The sequence below is a fragment of the Gallinula chloropus genome (assembly GCF_964237585.1).
Source record: "Gallinula chloropus genome assembly, chromosome: 4".
Lineage (NCBI taxonomy): Eukaryota > Metazoa > Chordata > Aves > Gruiformes > Rallidae > Gallinula > Gallinula chloropus.
In genome coordinates, this window is record NC_140088.1 from 28382708 (window position 1) to 28402363 (window position 19656).

Consider the following 19656-nt stretch of genomic DNA (forward strand, 5'->3'; position numbering starts at 1 on the left):
GAAAGTGAAGACAGAGGAGTAGGCAAGCAGGAATGAAAAAGCATGTTTTTTTCAAAGAAGAGCACAAGAAATTATTTTAAGAAAAAGGTATTTCTACACAACATATGTGTGTTTAAGGCATCAAAATGGAAGTATATGGGAGTTTATCCTGGCTTCTTATATTCACATTGAAAAAGCAATTAAACTTTGGGGAACTTTTTTTTTTTTTTTTAATTATGATTTCCATAGTGAGTAAATCTGGATTATGGGTTGTTATTTATAATGTGATCCCCTCATTGGATGTATAGTTTCAGAGTAGTAGCAATTGCCACCACATTTTATTATAGGTTTTATGCTTTCTTTGATCATCATTACTAAAATAACTGCAGTTTATGCAGAGGTATAGTGATAACAATATTTGGACAACTTAAAGGACATGGTTATGTAGAGTTCTTTTTGAGGTTTCACTAATAACTTTGGTGTGAAATAATTTTGGATACTGGCTTACATACTTGTTAACCACTAGGATAAAAAGAACGTTTTTGTCTTGGGTCAAGTTCCTTCTGAACTTGAAATACAAATAGCTTTAAGTGACAGTTATTTTTTGTGTTTTCTTTTACAGAAAAACATATTGTCACCGGAGGCTTAACTTCTTAGAATCTAAATTTAGTTTACATGAGATGTTGAATGAAATGTCAGAATTTAAAGAACTAAAGAGTAATCCCCATCGAGACTTCTATAACGTGAGAAAGGTAAGCATGAAAAGGACTAAAGGCATGATGTTGTTTTTATTAGGAATTCCAGCAATATTGCTTTTCTTCTGTGAGGTGTAGATGATACTCATGAAGTGGTATGTACATACCACTCAATTTTCCTAAAGTGTTCCCATGTAGAAAAAAAAATTAATATTCTTAAAAGAAAATAATTCAATTAACTTGAATGTAAGTGGTTTAGATGGGTTATGCTAAACTCATCTCTTACTCAAAATCAAAGGGGCTTGATTGTATGTAGATTGCTTTAAAGGAGTGAAACTATTAATTAAATGAAGCTCATTTGGATTATGAATAAAAATATCCACATGGAGGTTTAATCAATTCACTTAGGTACATATTCCTGCTTTCATGTAGCAAAGTCATACAAGACTGCAGTAGTAGGAATAGCTGTATGGATTTTAGATAAAAAATTAACTTCCTATTGAAAATACATATTTGAGTACATGTCAAAAGAAAAAGGACCTCCCATAAAGTGAACTGAGAGTTTGTGCTGCCATCACTAACTGTCAGTGAAATATTAAGTAAAAAGATTGTTAAAGTTACATTCTAAGCTGCCCCTGAGATACACTGGGATGTAATAAGGGGAAAGGTAGGGGGATCAAGGAGATGATTTCATTTTCTGGCACATTCACATCCAAGGTAGCAGTATTCTCTTCAAAGCATGGAAGGAACTGTGCTGTACTGCTTTGTTTGCTTCCCTTTCCTGAAGTTAAAAGGAAGTTACTAGAGACATAATGCTTCAGTTTGATAGGTGAGATTTCTTCACAAAGAAGTAATTGTTACTGGTGGTTTTTAACCACTTTGCATCCATTTTGCACTGTTTCTATGTGCAGCTGTAAGACGTAGACCTTATCTTGTAACTTCAGGGTTTAGATTGATACTTTAATCTTTCTTGTTATGTTTTAGTTTACTTGTACATCAAAAAGTCCTTTTGGCTTTTTCCTGTAGTGTCCAGTGTGCTTGCTAGTGAATGTTTGCTACTGTTGTGGTAATAACTTGCCAGATACAAAATCCACTAAGTGTTTGAATGTACCCCTGTCTATTACAAGGCAGATGGGTTTTTAGGTAAATTCTAATGAATTTCACACTTCTGTCAGTTAGGCATATGGATGGGAGGATCTATTAGTTAATTCACTCATGTATGAGTCAAGTGGCAGAGACTCACTCCTAACTTGAGTTTTCTTACGTAGCCCAGGACAAGGTATATTTACTCCATGTCACATTCAGATAAAACACTTCACTGGGTCACAGGGATGTTCATAATAAAACACAGTGTCTGAGATGTGTGAAGTACAGAGGTGTAGGTCAGGTAACTGCCTAGTCAATCAATTTGATTACTGAGCTGCACATAACAGAATTGTACTTGCTAAGTCCAGCTTTTGATTTAAGAGCAAATTCAATGTCTCTGGACAGACTTAAATATTTTCTAATTATTTACTGTTAAATAAGCCAATCTAAAAACAGATTAATGTTGTTCAAAAGCACAACATGTACATCACTTCCTATCTGGCAATACCCAAATTCCAGAGAGTGGGAAGAAGTTTGCTCTTGTCTGGCAGAGACCATTCTTACTGCAAGTTATTGTTTTAAAAATTCTTGCTCCAGTTAAGCTTGCTTAAAGTAGTATTTTTATGAAGCAAGCTTACAAGCAATATTTTGATGAAGCATTCTCTATGAAAAGCAAACTGTCTATTGTATATAGAGTTCCTCTAAACCCCAAAATAAGATTTCCCCATGTCTCGCTAACCCAATTAATGTTTGGATCTGTAACTTCCCTGAAGTTTTTCTTCCCTAATTACAGTATCATCAGTGAAACTTATAATATGAAACAGACACTGCTAGGGCCAGTATTTTCAGGATGTCTCTCTGTTAGTCAATCCTAAACAGTGTGTACTGCTCATAAGAAAAGAAAAAAATTAAATTCGCCTTCCAAAAGAACTGTTAGTGAAGTTGTCTGACATCCCTCAGACACTAGTGTGGAGATTATGGTACAGTTTGTTTGCTTATATAAAAGAGCCAAAATAAGTGATGTAAAATGCCAAAATTAAACCAGTTATGAATCTAGTGGCAAGATCAATCAGTGAACATGTATTATTGCACTTAGGGAGATACAGTAGAAACCTGGCCAGCATTATCAGGGGTTACTGTATTTTTTTTTTCCTCTCTCCCTTCCCCTCTTTTTTTTTTTCTGATTTAATAGGAGTTCTCCTCCATTGAGCTTGTCTATTTAACAAATCCCAAGGTAAGGGATAAGGCTCCTATTAAATAAGAAAGATGTGTGTGTATATCTTAGATATTGGACTTAGCCAGAATGCAACCAAAGATTCATTTTGCACTGATCAGACTGGAACTGGAAAATTGCCCTTTAATAACCAGACAAATATTTCTCTAGTAGACAGACAAGAATCCACAGGTGGTCAGAGTGTGGCTGACCTCACATGGCTCCCCACAGGAGGTGAACAACTGTCTGTGTAGGAGAACACTAACTTTAGAGAAGAATCTTGAGTCTGCCATCAGCAGCACTCTCCCACATTCTGCAGCTGATGCATAGCAAAGTGCAGGCCACACAGATTCTGCATGTGACTCCTGGGTTGCCTGCAGTAAGCATGAAACTAAGTATTAAGAATTTAGCTGTAGAGCACACACTCAGAACTGAGTTGTAGCCTTTGTGGACTAGAGTGCCTTGCTTTCCAAAGGAAGTATGTGGTGTTTTTTGAGCAGGGCTTCCAACAGACCACTCTGCCCAACAGTCTTAGATAATTCAGGCTCAGTAGTTCAGGATTTTAGCTGAAATGGACCTTCAATGTAAAGGATCTACATCTGAATATTACCTGAATATTATTTTACTTTTACTAAAATGTTGCTAACTGCAGGAGGCATTTATTATAATTTCCTGGTAGTTATTAGGAGCTTTGCTTGTCTCTGGGCGGAGGTTGTTGCCTTTGTTTGGGGATTTTTTAAGGTGAAGGTAAGATAGAGGTTTGCACACCATGTATTTAAACGAAGTATAGACATGGTGCTTAGGGACATGGTTTGGTGGTGGACTTGGCAGTGTTAAGTTTATGGTTGGACTTGGTTATCTTAAGGGTCTTTTCTACGATCCCATGTATTTGCTACCTTTAGGAAGTGTGTATGTGTACTGCATTGGCAAGTGTCCTTCACTGCAAATAGCTTTCATATAGTTTTCTCAACATGAAAAAACGACAGCCTAAACCTCCTTGCATACTCTTTCCCTCATTAGCCATTATTTCAGTGTGTCAGCAAACAAAACCTGAGGATATGTCATAACAGTGACTTTTATAAGTCATGTTCTTCTGCCTGTAGCCTTACTAGCTCAGATGCTGAGTCTCATGTGGCAGCAGAGCTGTGGCTCAGGCCAGGGTAACTCTGCATGGAAGAGTGGTTTACACAGACCTGCTGAATTCTGTACTGCAGTAGCTGGTTGCTGCTGTGACGTACCATTTGGTCCTGATTGTTGCAACTTTGCAACTGATTTTTTTTAGTATTGGTTAGACAACAAGGAAGTAAATTCTAGCTTTCTTTTTTTTGTGACCACACGGTTGAAATCCCGCTTGTTACTTCTAAGAAAGGAAGGTAGAGTGGGTTTATATACGTACAAATGAAATTAACAGACGTCCACTTTCTAAGCCTCATGAGTGAACAGTGAACCTATACTTTAACTTGCCTGAACTATGATTTATTCTGAGATTGCTTTTTCCTCGCCCCCGGCCTTTTTTTCGGTAGCAGTTATTACTGACTTTGATGTTCAGTTTCATCGTATGTGTCTACCAAATCTTGCAAGTAAGCATAAAATGATCAGCTGGAAAACCATCAATCATTGTAATACAACAATTCTGTAGAGACTATAAAGAAAGCTTTTAATCTATCCTTTATTTTAGTGATTAAAAGATAGGAAAAAGAAATTTGTTTCTCTTCACAGAAGTCTATTTCTTTATCTGTGGGAACACAAACATTAAAAGACTAGATTCCATGCATTTTGCAATGAGTAGAGTCAAACAAGAAGCACAGGGATTTGCATCTCCTGTCTCTCCTGGTTTCTGGGTTGCTCTGGAGGGCAGAAGCATGAAACAGAAAAGCTCCTGAGCGGCTCTGCCCAGCTCTCGAAGCTATTTCAGCTGCCAGGAGCATTACTGTGCTACCCTAGGGCAAAGTATTTTGTGCCTTGTGCTCCTCGTGTCTAATGCAGAGCTGCAAAGAAAGAATCTAGCACATTGTATAAAGCTGTTGCAAACTGTCTGAAAAGCTCCAGCAGTATGAATATACTGGTGATAGGGGAATCTAGCAGTGGGATGTGGAATGACTTCCCTTCAACCCAGCATTGAAGTAAAGGCTGCAGAGGATTCCACGCCAGGCTTGTGAAGCTTGGAGGATAAGTATTTACTGGTTAAAGTGCATGTGTGTAGAAAATCATGTAGTTTGCAGCTTTGGATACTACTAATCTATGCACTGGAAAAGTTCAGCATCATTCAAAGGGCTGCCCTTGGCATTTTTTATTTACTGTATTTATTAATTACAACTCTGAATATATACGCCCAATTCTCTATGAACCACTATTCCTGATATGCACAGAGATATAAAATAGATCTGAGATTTTGTGGAGATTTGAGAGGAAGTAGAAGGAAAGAGAAGCAATGCTGGAAGATGAGGGAGGTAGACTGGTTTAGCGAAATTGGTGCTGGTGAGATGTGATTTGGACAGCAATGGGAGTTCCTTCAAGCTGTAAGATGTACACAGAGGTAACCATGTGGACTGAGAAGTGGAAACGTTCCACACACAAAGCCTGCAGACAGAATGACATGGGTGGTCAGGTCAAAAGGACTAGCCTGAACTGAGAAGGTGCAGAGGAATCCAGGCTAGCTTTATCACATGGTGGATTCCTGATTGAAGGGAATTCTACTATCCTTTAATTGCAAGAAAACTGATGCCCACCATTACTTGAATGAGATGATGGAATTAAAAGAATTGAGAAAACCTTTGTGTTAACCATTGTTTCCATTTGTTAAAAAGGAGAGTTCACTGAAGTCATATTATGTGTTTCAAGATGGACTTCTGTTTCTTCTTTTCAGTGAAGGTTAATGTGATCTTGAGTGCAGGGTTTCCTCCTGCCTCCTGGGGAGAAGGGAGAATAAGAACTGCAGCAGGAAATTTGGTTGAGGATATGAAACTGAGGTGTCGTGTATTGTGTGTGGGTTTTTTGTTTGGTTTGTTTGTTATTGGTGTTTGTTTTTTCCCACCAGGGGAAATTGGGCTGGAGTGGTATTTTAACAAATTTGGAAATCCAAGTAGAATGCTTGCAAATAGAAGCAAATAGACTTTGTGGTAGGGGTTTGCTACTTAGGGCCTGAAAAGCATCAGCTTACTTCATGTATTGCATGAAGAAGAAAATAATAGCAACTTAAAATGGGACTGGTTTTGTCTTTTTTTTTTGGGGGGGGGGGGGGAAGGTATGGATCAAAGGGGGCATTTGTTGTGCTTATATGAAGTAAATCTGTGCAAATTGTTTTAGTAGATGCCTTTCACAAAAAATAACAAAATTAGTAACAATTTCATAGCATAATAACATTTCAAATAAAAACCCCCAAGTCCTAAGCAAATCAGACTACATAAGCTATGTTTAAGGATTCAGCATTTAGATGCTTCACTTAGACAGGATAGCATCCTGAACTGTGAATGCACAAAAGTATACACACTAATTACGTGGTAGAGTCATTAAAACCTTCCAAAGAGTTGCATTGCTTCTAAAAAAATTAAGAAAAATCTGTGTGATACTCTGTAATACTTCTGTTGTTACTAAAGTTGCTGCTTACCTGAAGGTCAACCTAGGTTGTTAAAAAAGGTGGCCAAAGCACTGCATATTTCCTGGAAGAAGCATGAAAGCTCAATAGCTTGGCTGCAGAGCTGTGTGTGATACTGTTGGGGGAAATGGAGAAGGTGTCACAGGACCACACTGAATTGCAGAGTCACACTTGCAGGTAGTAATTCTCAAAGGGAAGCAAGGCTTAAAAAGAAATGCAGTTACTACTGTGTCCTGTGATCCTTGCATACAAGCAAACAGTAGATACAAAATATATTCATGCTTTCCCTAACAGCAGTGAATTCATGTTGATTTAAATACAGAAGAAATGTTTTGCTTTGTTTTAGTTGGGGTTTTTTTGGAAGGTTTTGGTTTTGTTTTTTCCCAAGACTCTAATTCCAGTGGTTGACCCACCACTGGAACTAGTGCATTCTGAAATTCTATAAACTACACTGTGTAGTAAACCCCCTGTGGGTTCCCTACACATGGTATCTTATGCTTATGAGTTGCTTTTTCTGAATGCTTAAAGCTTATAGGGCATCTATTAACTGTTATGCCACTTTCCCCTGTAAGTTCACCAAGCCCATTCAGCCTATTAAGGCTGTAGTATTTCGCTGGTCCAGGAAGAGTCTTTACTAAGCATTTGTTTCTAAAACAAACCAGGTTTATTCACCTCAGTAAACATATATGCACTGCATCTGGGTTCAAATGTGACCACAAGTACTCTGAGGAGTGTAGTAATAATATGTTAAACTGTGCTGGTTTTACTATTTTAGACACAGCACATATTACTGTGCATTAGTTATGTGCTTCATATTGAGTACTTTGAAACAGTGCTATGTTCCTTGCTTTTCATTTAGCTGTAAATTTAGCTGTCTAGCCTACTTGAACTGGGGAATGATTGACAATTAGATGTTAATGCTTAGGATTTGCTTTATGTCCTGGTCTTTAGTTATGCTACTAACACTGACATGGGGACAGCTTTACTCTTATAAGGCTGCAACAGCTTATGTATTTATAAACTGTAAATTAAATGGCTACATGTGCCAAGTAAACAAATTGTAGTTCTGTGGACTGTATGTCATAGCATAAGCTGAGGTTTACATTGCAGGAGCTCTGTGATCTGTCTCCTACTGATCCTTAAAAGCAGAACAGGACATCAGCTACTTCTGTTGGTGGAATCTGAAAGCTGCAGACGTAGTCACTACACAAAGGGGAATGCCCTGGTCTCACACTGTATGTGTCCATGTTTGTAGTTTCCTGGACAGAAGAGTCCTGGTAGAGGTGTAGGCTCAGTGACTCCTTACAACTCAGTATCTAAGAATTCCTTCTAGTGTGACTTCCTGCATGCAAGCTATGCAGCACTTGTTGGGAGTGTGACCTTGGGAATGCTAGCTACTTGCTTCTTAAAAAACACAGGCAGTGGGTTCAAACTGTTCTGATGTAGCAAGTATCTTCAGGAACTTGTATCTAATGTCAGCATCCAAGCTTCAGATCTTGTTACATCACTGCTGGTGAGACTGAAAAGCCTTCTCTCTGCCTCACTGCTGACTCTTTTGGATGTACAAATACCTGTATACAGTGGATCAAACCAACTCTCAAATTGCATCTAGAAAATCAATACAAGTTTCATTTTTACATTCACATGGCAGTGCGGGTTTTCCAGCCTCTATTTCCTTTTGTGACATTCCTTGGAACGTTGTCCATGTTTGTGGGGGGGTTCTTTAAGCCTTTTAATGTAGGCAGCTAAAGCGGGTGCATCTGACAGCTGCGTTACCAGCGTTGTGCAGCGCCAACAATATATTTTGATTTCTGCTTTGAAGCTCCCTTCCTACTTTGTACGAGGAGTTAGAGCAGCCCTTTCCACAAGTTTCACGTTAAGACTGTGGTAAAGTGTTACTTACAATGATTCCAAACTATCTTCTATTTATATATATGATAGTACTGCATGGTACTGTTTAGACTTACCATCTGCACTGTCCTGTCCCTGTTTTATATTATCTTGAAACTTGTATTTCAAACTGACCATCTTGCTTCTTACTCCTGCAGAACCATTCTGCAAGCTAGTCTGGTAAGACTTGTCTCTGGTGGCAGGCAGTGGTGCACAAGGCAGATGTTAGAAATAATGCAAGTTGGTCACTGTTTTTCACCACATCCCTGTGCACGCATGTATCTATGTCCAGGTAGGGCCTGGGCTGGAGGCCAATGGAAGCCTAGCAGGCAGGCTGCAGCACTGTGGCTTCTGGGTGAGCTGGAACTGCTTCTGTCTGGATTTGGCAGTCTGGACTTGGAGGCCAAGCTGTGCCCAGGACCATTGTGCTCATTGTGTGTCCACTGTGAAATCTAATCAGAACAGTGATTTCTTTCAGTTTGGTTTTAAATTGATAGGGATTTGTTGGTAATTTTTCTTGGGATGTGCATTAGACTGTTTTGTTGTTCAGTCAGAATTTCTTTGAGAAATTCAGCTCAGCTACTCCACATGCAGGATATTGATATGCTGTTACATTCCTTAAGGCTGTTATCCTAGCTAAGGCTGATTCTTCCCTTTCAGGTACTTGGCCCTTAGGAACAGCAATTAGTATTACCTGCCTTTTCAAACAAGCAGAAGTTGGGGAATATACCTTGTTTTTTTCTACTCATTACCCATGTAGGGAAAATAATAAACTCTTAACTGCAAGGAACTACAATGGATCCACTTAATATACTTGCTGGAGGCACCTAAGGAATTGCACATACTGAAAGGAAAACTTCAATTAACAAACTGATCTCAGCAGCTGTTTCTTTGGATTATGTTCTGATGTAGGCTGTTCAAACAGCAGTGTGAGTTTCTGAGCAAAAGAAAAGCACACCCATGGAAACTATTTGGTTCTTGACTATATATTTTTTTAATGGGACTTCCATAAAAATTGCAGGAGTAGTCCCAGCCCTTTTCTGGCCCTTAATGTGGAAAGAGATCTGAAGAAATGGAAAAATCTCTTAGCAGTGTGAGTTGCTGTATTATAATTAAGCTTGGAAAACACAGTGACAACATCTTTCACATGTGCATTTTGCAGCTCTAACCACCTAAGAGGACTCATGTGGTTGAAATACAAAAATGAATTATGCTTTTGGAAATGGATGGGAATTCTAGTTCCTTTCAGTCAGAGAGGATAGTTCTAACTACAATCTATAATTAGAAAGATGTTATCAATTTTTGGATTAAATAAGAGGATACTAAAGGATCAGTGTGTGCTTTAAGGAAGTATCAAATTTAATTTGAAACTGGGTTCTCAGATTGGCACTTATAAAGCATCTTAGCTTGTTGAACAATTTCTTGTTTAAATAGGAAACTATTAATTGAGAGCTATTTTATAGTTTGGCATATTGAATAATTCCTCCAAACCCAAAATTTCAGGGTTCTGAAACAGTTTTGACTTGTTTAGGCACTAATCCATTTGTTACTTAAAGAATATTTTAGAAGGCTTTAGTCACTGGCATAGATACTTTGCTAATGTGTTTATGTATATGGACAAGGAGCATGAATAACCTTCTCTTAATTTCAGGTTGATACTCACATCCATGCTGCTGCTTGCATGAACCAGAAGCACTTACTGAGGTTTATCAAGCACACATATCAAACGGAGCCCGACAGGATAGTTGCAGAGAAAAAAGGCAAGAAGATGACTTTAAAGCAACTTTTCGAAAGCCTTCACATGGACCCTTATGACCTCACTGTAGACTCTTTAGATGTCCATGCAGTAAGTCTATTAAAATGACAAAAGAGAAAAAGTGGAATTTTCTAAAATTCTGGTTTCTACGGTTTTGCATCGTAACTTCTTAAATCAGAATTTGAAGTCAAGCATTACTTTGTGTTTTTGAAGTTAGTTAGGATACCCTTTTTCTTTTCTGTGCATTTTATTGCTAGGCAATTTAATACACTTAAACCCATGGTTATTTGGGGTTTTTCCTCCTCCTCCAGGGCCGTCAAACATTTCATCGATTCGACAAATTCAATTCTAAGTACAATCCAGTTGGTGCCAGTGAGCTGAGGGACTTGTATTTGAAAACTGAGAACTACATTGGTGGTGAATATTTTGCTCGTATGGTCAAGGTAAGTTTCAAGCTTTTCCAGCTTTGTACAAGATTTGTAATGTTGTAACTGTATCTAGATAGCTCTAGATAGCTTGCACTATGCTTAAGTGATTCCAAGTATTGGGCTAGCTCTAACAATTCATTAGGGAAGGACCTCTGCTAAGTCAGCCACTGCTGCTTTCTAAATATTTTGGGTTAGAAACTTATACACATAACCTGTGTATGAGTTCAAAGCAGAGTTGTGTGCATTTTAAACCAATGGAAAGCAGCCAAGGGTCAACTCACTGGCTTAATACTTTGTTAGGATGTAGTTGGCTAGTGATAGCTGCTAGAGAAGGGGGATCTGGGAAAGAACCTCTGCATAAATCTATATCTGTGCATGGGCCTCAAATTAATTAATTCTTACAACAAAAGAATTAGTAGATTTCATGCATTAGATGTATAGAAATGCTTGTCTAAAATGCTTGCCTTAAAATTGCTTACTACAACTGATTCTGGGTCAGATTCTCCATTGGTCTGCGTATTTTATGTAGTCATTTACTATAGTTTAAATAGTATCATTCTGAGTTACCAATTTTAAATCTACGTCTTACAAAGGTGTTAGTAATAACTGCACAAGAACATCATCCTCTAAATCTAGGTGTAAGTTATTCTCAAATGATACCTGAGATGGCATGCTAGCAGAGCATTTACATGTCTAAGAAAATAATGGATTAATAGACAAGAGATTCTCTTCATTGTGAAAGAGTTATATTTGGTCTGAGGAAAATATAATAGTAAATATACTACTAGCTGTAAATGATCTTCAGTGTCCATATTAAAGCAAATGTATTTATTACTTAATAGGAAGTAGCCCGTGAACTAGAAGAAAGTAAATACCAGTATACAGAACCCCGCTTATCCATTTATGGACGGTCTCCAGATGAATGGTTGAACTTGGCAAAATGGTTCATTAAACACAAAGTGTATTCCCCTAATATGCGCTGGATAATTCAGGTTCCCAGAATCTAGTAAGTAATCAGGAGCCCTTGGTAATTCTAATAGTTTGAAATCATACCAATGATTTGTTTTAATTTCTGATATTCTTTAGATGGTTTATGAGCTGTCCTCTAGCTTTATTTTTAAGCAGTAGCCTGGGAAATTTATTTTTGACCATTGCTGCAGTTTTTCTGACAGTCTGGGGGTGGAGATGGGGTTGGAATCTACACTTTAGGAAGCTATTCAAAAGTACTGTGAACTTTTTGTAAGTCTGAAGATACTACCCACCACCCCACCCCCCCCCAAATTACAACTGGGTGAAAAGAAATTGCATTCAAAGGCAAGTAAAAATACAATTTAGCAATGAAAATAAATCAACTCTGGAATTCCATAAAGGAGTAGAAAATACTCTGTAAAACTGATAATTTTACATCAAACTTCCCCAAGATCAGTGACTAAATGACAGTGAACTTGGAAACGCAGCTCAGACTGCTGATTTGCAAGCTTGAATCCATATAATTATTTCTTAGTTTTTAAGCATCCTTTGGGACATTATTAAATAGTTCTTTGTTTCTTGTACTGTATGCTGTAATACAGTCTCCTGTGATAATTTTGTTGGCCTTAGTAGCTGAGCTTCGTGTTATGAATTTGCACAGTTGGAGTATGAATAGAGGAAGAACTGTTGTGGTCGCATATACGTCCCAGAGTGTGTTTCTCATTAGGGAGAAAGTTTGTCTCCTTTAATTTCTTATGTATACACTGGAGTCAACACTTTCATTAAGTCATGCACTTAATGACACACTGAAGTACTGTTCCTCTTTTCTGAGAGGCTCGCTATGGCAGAACATTCTGCTTTCTTTTGGAGTAGTTACAACTTTGGAAAACAGAATCTTTTTCCAAAGGTAATTCCTTATCTCCCCTATTGATACTTGGGTTGCTGTAAGGGAAAGGGCTGCTGTTCTTGAGACAGCAGCTACCCCTGAATATCATCTCTACTTTTGGAGCACTTGGGAGCTTCCGCAGAGCCTGTATGAAGTGCCAGGCAGTGCAGGAAACAGAGCACAGACAATCCCAGCCCAGACATAAACTTTGAGTTTCTGAATCCTGGTAGAGCTGAAGCCACACAGCACACACAAATAACAGAAAATGTGAAAGTGGAGGCAAAATATGAGTTGATTAAAGAATGGTCACATCTGTATATTTTTTACCCTTCAGTGACATATTTAGGTCAAAAAATATTCTGCCTAGTTTTGGGAAGATGTTGGAGAATATCTTTGTACCTTTGTTTGAAGCAACAATCAATCCCAAAGACCACAGAGAATTGCACCTTTTCCTCAAATATGTAAGTACGTTGGGATTTTGTGTCTTGCACGAAATAGATCCTCTCCAACTCAAACTTTCCTGTCTACAGTTGTTTCCAGACACTAAACCAGCTTTCCTCTCTTATAGATTACTTGTATTGTTTTAAAGCCCTGACATACAACTTAATAAAGGCCTGGATAAGGCCCTGTTGTCGAATAGTTGCCATTTATTTCCTCTGAAACAGCTCGACAGCTGTTTATTTGTCCTCTCAGTAATCCTCTCTGTGAAGAATGACCAAAAAATGGTTGCATGCTCTTGTGCAGAGGGAACATCCTAATCTGGGATGTGTACTTCCAGCTTGCCTCTGGGACTGGCCTCCAAAAAGGAGGCGGCTGGAAGGAAGCATTGTGTAAAACCTGATGGAGCTCAGGAGAGAAGTGGGGATGGAGCTGCTGGGCAATGTCTAGAAGAGATACTTCTGAGTATGCCCTAAATAAGAACTCAGGTTTCCTGGGAGCATCTGACATTTCAAGTAACAAGAAGATGAGTTTAAAGGATTATAATGTGGATCTGAGGGAGTCTTACAGGCCTGTGCTCCCTGCCCCCCAGGCTATTGTGCACCTGGGCCTCTCACATGTCTCGGAAGTCAAAAATAGCTAAAACTTCCTTTGAGAAAATGCATTACTTCTGCTGTCTGCATGGTATGGCAGGAGGGCAGAGTAGCAGGCCTGCTAGTATAAGTGTGGGAAATGAAAGAGAACTAGATGCTTTGGACAAGCAAGTCCTGAGGCAAGAGAAAATTTGCTTCCTGACAACACTGATTTCCCTGAATGTTTCCCCCCACCAGGTGACTGGCTTTGACAGTGTTGATGATGAATCCAAACATAGTGGCCATATGTTCTCTGACAAGAGCCTTAACCCTGACCTCTGGACCAGTGAGAAGAATCCCCCGTACAGTTATTATTTGTATTATATGTATGTGAACATCATGTTACTAAACAACCTTAGGAGGTAAGGAGTCACTCTTCCTTCTTACAAGCTTCCAGAAAGAAAAATTAGTAATCTTGGTCTCAATCTAAGTCTGTGTCTTGATCATGTATCTTTTGAAGCAAAGGTTATCTTGAGTTATTTTAAAGACATAATGTCCTGGTTTCGGTCAGGATGGAGTTAACTTCAAACCGACAAACGAATTCATAGGAAAAATTCAGAAATTGTAAAAGCACTAGATGAATACCTTGGCTTGACATTTGTGCATATTTTTGCTTTGTATATTCTTTAAACCTGAATATATCAAACAAACGAAGAAACCCCACAAAGCTGACTTGTTGAGCTTTGCTTGGATTCACAGTGGATTTGCAAATATAACGTACCTCTCTCTATCTCCTGGTAATTTAAGAGATACAAAGTTATGTTGTGAAGTACTGGTTTAAGAGCTGCTGCTATCAAAGACAGACAAAGGAGGCCATAATTACAAACGGCATGTCTAGCCAACTTACTTCAGCGTGCTTGCTGACTCACTCTCTTTTACCACTTTTGAGAACGTTGTCTGGGCAAGTAATGCAGGAAATGATGACACTGAATGTGACATCATGAGTGTAAAAGCAGACTTTGGCATCAGACTCAGTAATGCCTGAAATTCAACTTGAGGTTACGTTCCTGACTTTGTGGCTGACACAGTGAGTGATCTGCACAACTGACTCAAATGGAAGCACAAGGAGCACACCAGTTATCCACTGATACCACAGTGTCATCACTTAACTTGCAAGGATTTGGTTCATTATTATTTATGAAACATTTTTGGATTTTCATATAGGAGTTGCACAGACTTGTCATTTTAACAGGTCTTGCTCCTCTAAACTTCCGTCCTAGAACTGCTTTATACTCCAGCAGTCCTTGCTGAAATTCTTTTGTTTAAACATCTCCAAATACTTACGGGACACTTTTCTGCACTGTGTAAACAAATATAACTTAAAACCCAGCATAATTTTTAATACAGATAATAAATAAAATAGTTCTAGAACTTACAGTGTGAAGTCTAGTTTAATAACATTCCTAGATCATCTCTCTGTGCTAATGAGGGTGTGGGTTTTATGCTACACTTAACCTGGTGAGACAGCAGGTTGTCATCACACTAAGAAGTGTTAGGTAACGCTTGACAATGCGCTTCCACTTCGCCCCTCATTTGGCATCTAGGAATTATGTGGCCACAGGTTGCAACATTTCACTTAGGTCAACTGAAATGAGTTCCCTCAACTGGAATCAGTTCAATAACTGTTCCCCATTCCTAAATGAGATGTAACAGGAAGGAAGACATACAGACAGACAGACATGTCAAATAGTGCAGGGGGCTTGGGTAGAGGACCTGCCCCTTTTTCCAGCAGCCCATGGGTAGTCCAGATTAGACACCACATTACACTCTATGAGAATACGTAACTTTTTTTTAATTCCCACACAATGATAATGATACACAAAATATATTAAGACCAGTGCATTTTTTTGTTAGTCAAACTTGCTTTTAATCTCCTCCTCAGGGAAAGAGGCATGTGTACGTTTCTGTTCCGACCTCACTGTGGAGAAGCTGGGTCTATCACGCACCTCGTATCAGCCTTTCTGACAGCAGACAACATTTCTCATGGATTGCTGTTGAAGAAGGTATTGCTTGGATGCTCACCTAAAATAATCACTGTCCACTTGGACACCAGTCACTGGTTTAAATAGCAGTCACCAAATTGACTGTTACCTGGGCAGCCTAAACCTAGCTTCCTCAGCATGGCACAGCTCTTTGATCAGAAATAAATATGCTCAGCTGAACTTATTTCTTATTTAAGTTACAAAAAGCTGTCTTTCCTAAGTGAATATTTTAAAGCTCTGCCTTTGTAGGGAGGATCAGCTGTTCAGACATGGTGAGGACTGGGTGGCATCTGTTTTGGTTACTTCAAGGAGAGCTAAAATTACTTAAGCAAAGAACTTAAGACTTGTTACTACTCCCTGGTTTAGGTCCCAGAAGAATTTAGGGAAAGCTCTGCTTGCTTTGGTACAGGGACAAAGGTCATTTTCCCTGATTGGCATCCCTGTACTTCAAGGTTCATTCAAAAGTTCATTAAGATTCTGATTATTTATATCTAGAAGTAGCTGGGATCAAGAAATTTAACATAGCTGTATAACACAACAAGATTTTATAAACAACTTGATTGTTATGACAGGACAAAGATTATAATTCCTGCCATACCAGTGGATATTAAAAACCAACCAAACCCAAAAACACACACAAAACCAAAGTTGCCAGACTACTGGTTTGTAATTAAAATAATTGGTCAGAGGATGGCAGACTTGCACCAAGTTTATTGTAACTGGTTTTGAAAGAGCTTTTTTCTAAGTTAGATTTTCTGCTTAAGGCTGCAAACTTCTCTGTATTTTTTCAGCATATCCAAGATGAAGAAAAATTCTGCCTTAAAATACTGTCTGATACTATGCTCAGAACCAGTGATTCCTAAAATCAAAGTATACTAAGGCTGTACATGACCAAAGCACTATCCTCTTCGCACTACTGCTCAGTCTGGTGTGATAACTTGGCATAGCAGCCAGATACACTACAAAAATAGTGATAAAGACAGAGACCACAGATTATTTATATTATGTGCAACAGCAACACATGACTTCTAAATTAGTATTTCTTCTGCCCTTAGGATTTACCTATCAGGCTGCAGTTTTGAAAATAACAAATGGCTTAGAAGTTCTTCCATATCTCACATGCAGTTAATAGCAAATGCAGTGCCTATAACAGGCATATATACTTACTAACTACAGTAATGTTAGTCACCATATTTTTAAATAGACACATGTTGAAGAATGTAAATTATTTTTATAAAGATAAGTAATATTTCAAATGTAGACGTCTGAATTTTTTGTAAAGTGAAGAGTTAAGTGTCAACCTAAATTTGTTTGATCTTAGTTCTCTCTCTGTAATGTGGTTTCCATTTTATTCAAGAGAAATTTTTTTCTTTTTTAAATTATCCTCTAATACTATTAAATGCTGACTGTGTTTTGTTTCACAGAGTCCTGTCCTCCAGTATCTTTATTATCTTGCACAAATACCCATTGCTATGTCTCCACTTAGCAACAACAGCCTATTCCTGGAGTACTCAAAAAATCCACTTCGGGAATTTCTACATAAGGGGCTTCATGTCTCCCTCTCCACAGATGATCCTATGCAGTTTCATTACACAAAGGTAAGAAGTGTAAGAAGCACCTGTCTTTTGAATTTGGCAACGGTACCACATAGGTCCAGAATGACCTGAAACCTATTTTATATCATTGCTTAGGATACAAGTGTCATATCAGTCACTTCATTCATTACTCTTCCTCATTTTCAGTCAAGTACTCACTGTTAGGTTTCAGAGGGAAATGTTTAATTTCCTAATCATGTTTCTTTTGTACTCTTGCCTCTCCAGTGTTGGCTGTTGAAGTATAGAATGAAGGATGAGGCTGAAGGGAGGTTTGAGCCTTCATAAACAATCCTCTAGAGTGCCAGGAAAGTCCAGTTTCCTTACTAATCAATCTGGGGAAGTACATTACAAAATCACCATGTGGAATCTCTGAAAATGATGTCTAAGTTGTTTGCTCAGTGAACTGATCCTTGCCCTTGGGTGGCCTGGCAGAACAGAAATGCCTGGCTGCTGGTTTTGATGCCCCATTGTGTGGTTGGCACTGATGTGAGTCTCAGTGTGCTGTGGAGTGCTCAGCTGTCGGTGTTACGAGGAGCAGCTGAGCTCTGGCGTGCGCCACCCAGACTTGCTTCTGGCCTGTGACGTGTCTCTGCTAGAAAAGACAGAGAGCTTCTGTGGGGGCTTTCTGCACAGATGCAATGCAGCACCAACCCAGCTCCACAGAGGGGGGAAGATCTGCTAGTCAGACCCAGCCTCCTTGGTACCTGGAAGGTCAGAAGTGAGAAACTGCCCCGCTATCTCGGTGCACATCTACATGAAAGACTTACAACTAAGTCTTCCAAGGTGTCTGTACACCCTGGGATCTCACTTGGAATTGCCAAATAAATGCCTCTAAGGATCTGGACTGCAGGCTGCAGTTTCTTAGATAACTGGATACCCGGGTAGTGCCTATTGATTACCCTTGAGAAATTGGAAATAACCAATTCTGGTCATTAGTAATTGTGGTGTTAGTCTTAAACTTCTAGTTTTTCACAGCTATCTAAAGAGCATGTATAAAATTCTTAATTAGTAATGAGTATGTATCCCCATTTAAATTCTACTTACATATAATTTAATATTAAACATATTTTGGTGATACAGGAAGCTCTCATGGAAGAATATGCTATTGCAGCCCAGGTGTGGAAACTAAGTACTTGTGACTTGTGTGAAATAGCACGAAACAGTGTACTGCAGAGTGGACTGTCAGATCAGGTAATCACGGCTTTTGTGAGTATCAGGGCGAGTAGCAACTACTATGTCTATAGCCTGAAAACTGAATCATAGCTGCTTATGTGATCCATTTCTGTATCCTTATCCTTCTTTCCAGAAATATTCACAAACTCTTCTATGCAGCCTTACATTAAAAAAAAAAAAATTCTATATTTTTTCCTCATTTGTCTCCTTATGGAATTCTCAAACCATGCAGAGAGACCAGGTGCCTGTTTATACTTAGTTCTGCTTCCACTCCCAAACCTTTATTTGGGTGATGTCCCTTTACCAGTAATTTTATACATCATGTCTTGCGTTGGGTAAAAATAAACTGCCTCTCATAAGCAAGGCATGGTTTTAGCCTAGAAGTGAGTACTACAGAAAACATTCTAGCTTGTGCAGGCAACATTAAATCCCTTTTTGGCTTTAAAATTCTACAAATCCATGGCTTACTTTAGGACTTACTTTAGAGCATCCTCTCTCCTATGTGACTTTCAAATGTTCTTCTCAAGGAGCTGGTATATGAAGAGGTTTTACAAGTATTTTCAGTTGTTTCTTCCACTGTTCTCTCATGAGAACTACTGATTTTCCTCTTGTGCAACATTTGTTTTACAAAAGAAACCTAAGCCTTTTTGACCTCTCAAGTGGAAGATGTAGTAGTGAAGACTAAACACTGGCACAATGGGTTTTAGCAAGCCAGACTAAGTGTACTACTGAGTAATTTTATATATATATATATATGAAATATATATATATATATATGAAATATATATATATATATAACAACTCTGTCCTTACTGCCTTCAACACCGGTTAAGAGTCTGAGGTAAAGCTCAATGGCCAGCTGGTTGAAGCTGCTCTTTGCACTTGCACTGGACTCACGCAACTAACAGTTATATAATAAATCAAAGCAGTTGAACTGACTTCTTCCTTTTTATGTTTAATCCTGTTCACAGGAAAAACAGAGATTCTTAGGGGTGAATTACTGTAAAGAAGGGCCCGAGGGAAATGACATTCGAAAGACAAACGTTGCACAGATCCGGATGGCCTTCAGGTATGAGACGCTGTGCAATGAACTCAGTTTCCTGTCTGATGCCATGACAACAGAAGAGATTTCTACTCTGTCGAAGTAGTTACAAACTCCAAGAAACCAGTACATTTCACTCCTAATCAGGATAAGATGCTAATTAACACTCCATCACCTGTCTTTAACGCTACCAAGACATAACTGTACAGAGAAAAATAACAGTATCTCTGGAAGTTAAACAGCATTTGCTGTTACCTTTTACCGCATTATTCTCATTGCAAAAATTGGCATTTCCAC

The 19656-nt window shown here is 38.6% G+C and overlaps 1 protein-coding gene across 1 annotated transcript in view; it reads left to right on the plus strand.

Moving 5' to 3' along the window:
* The window catches only part of AMPD3 (adenosine monophosphate deaminase 3), a 31163-nt gene extending 11507 nt beyond the window's left edge, over positions 1-19656 (plus strand). The window contains exons 6-15 of the mRNA XM_084262924.1: positions 602-731; positions 10110-10304; positions 10526-10657; positions 11485-11648; positions 12832-12958; positions 13766-13929; positions 15450-15570; positions 16974-17147; positions 18225-18335; positions 19289-19656. Of these exons, the coding sequence (XP_084119050.1) occupies positions 602-731; positions 10110-10304; positions 10526-10657; positions 11485-11648; positions 12832-12958; positions 13766-13929; positions 15450-15570; positions 16974-17147; positions 18225-18335; positions 19289-19465 (1495 nt within the window). The 3' untranslated portion in view covers positions 19466-19656. The remainder of the gene's footprint in view (positions 1-601; positions 732-10109; positions 10305-10525; positions 10658-11484; positions 11649-12831; positions 12959-13765; positions 13930-15449; positions 15571-16973; positions 17148-18224; positions 18336-19288) is intronic.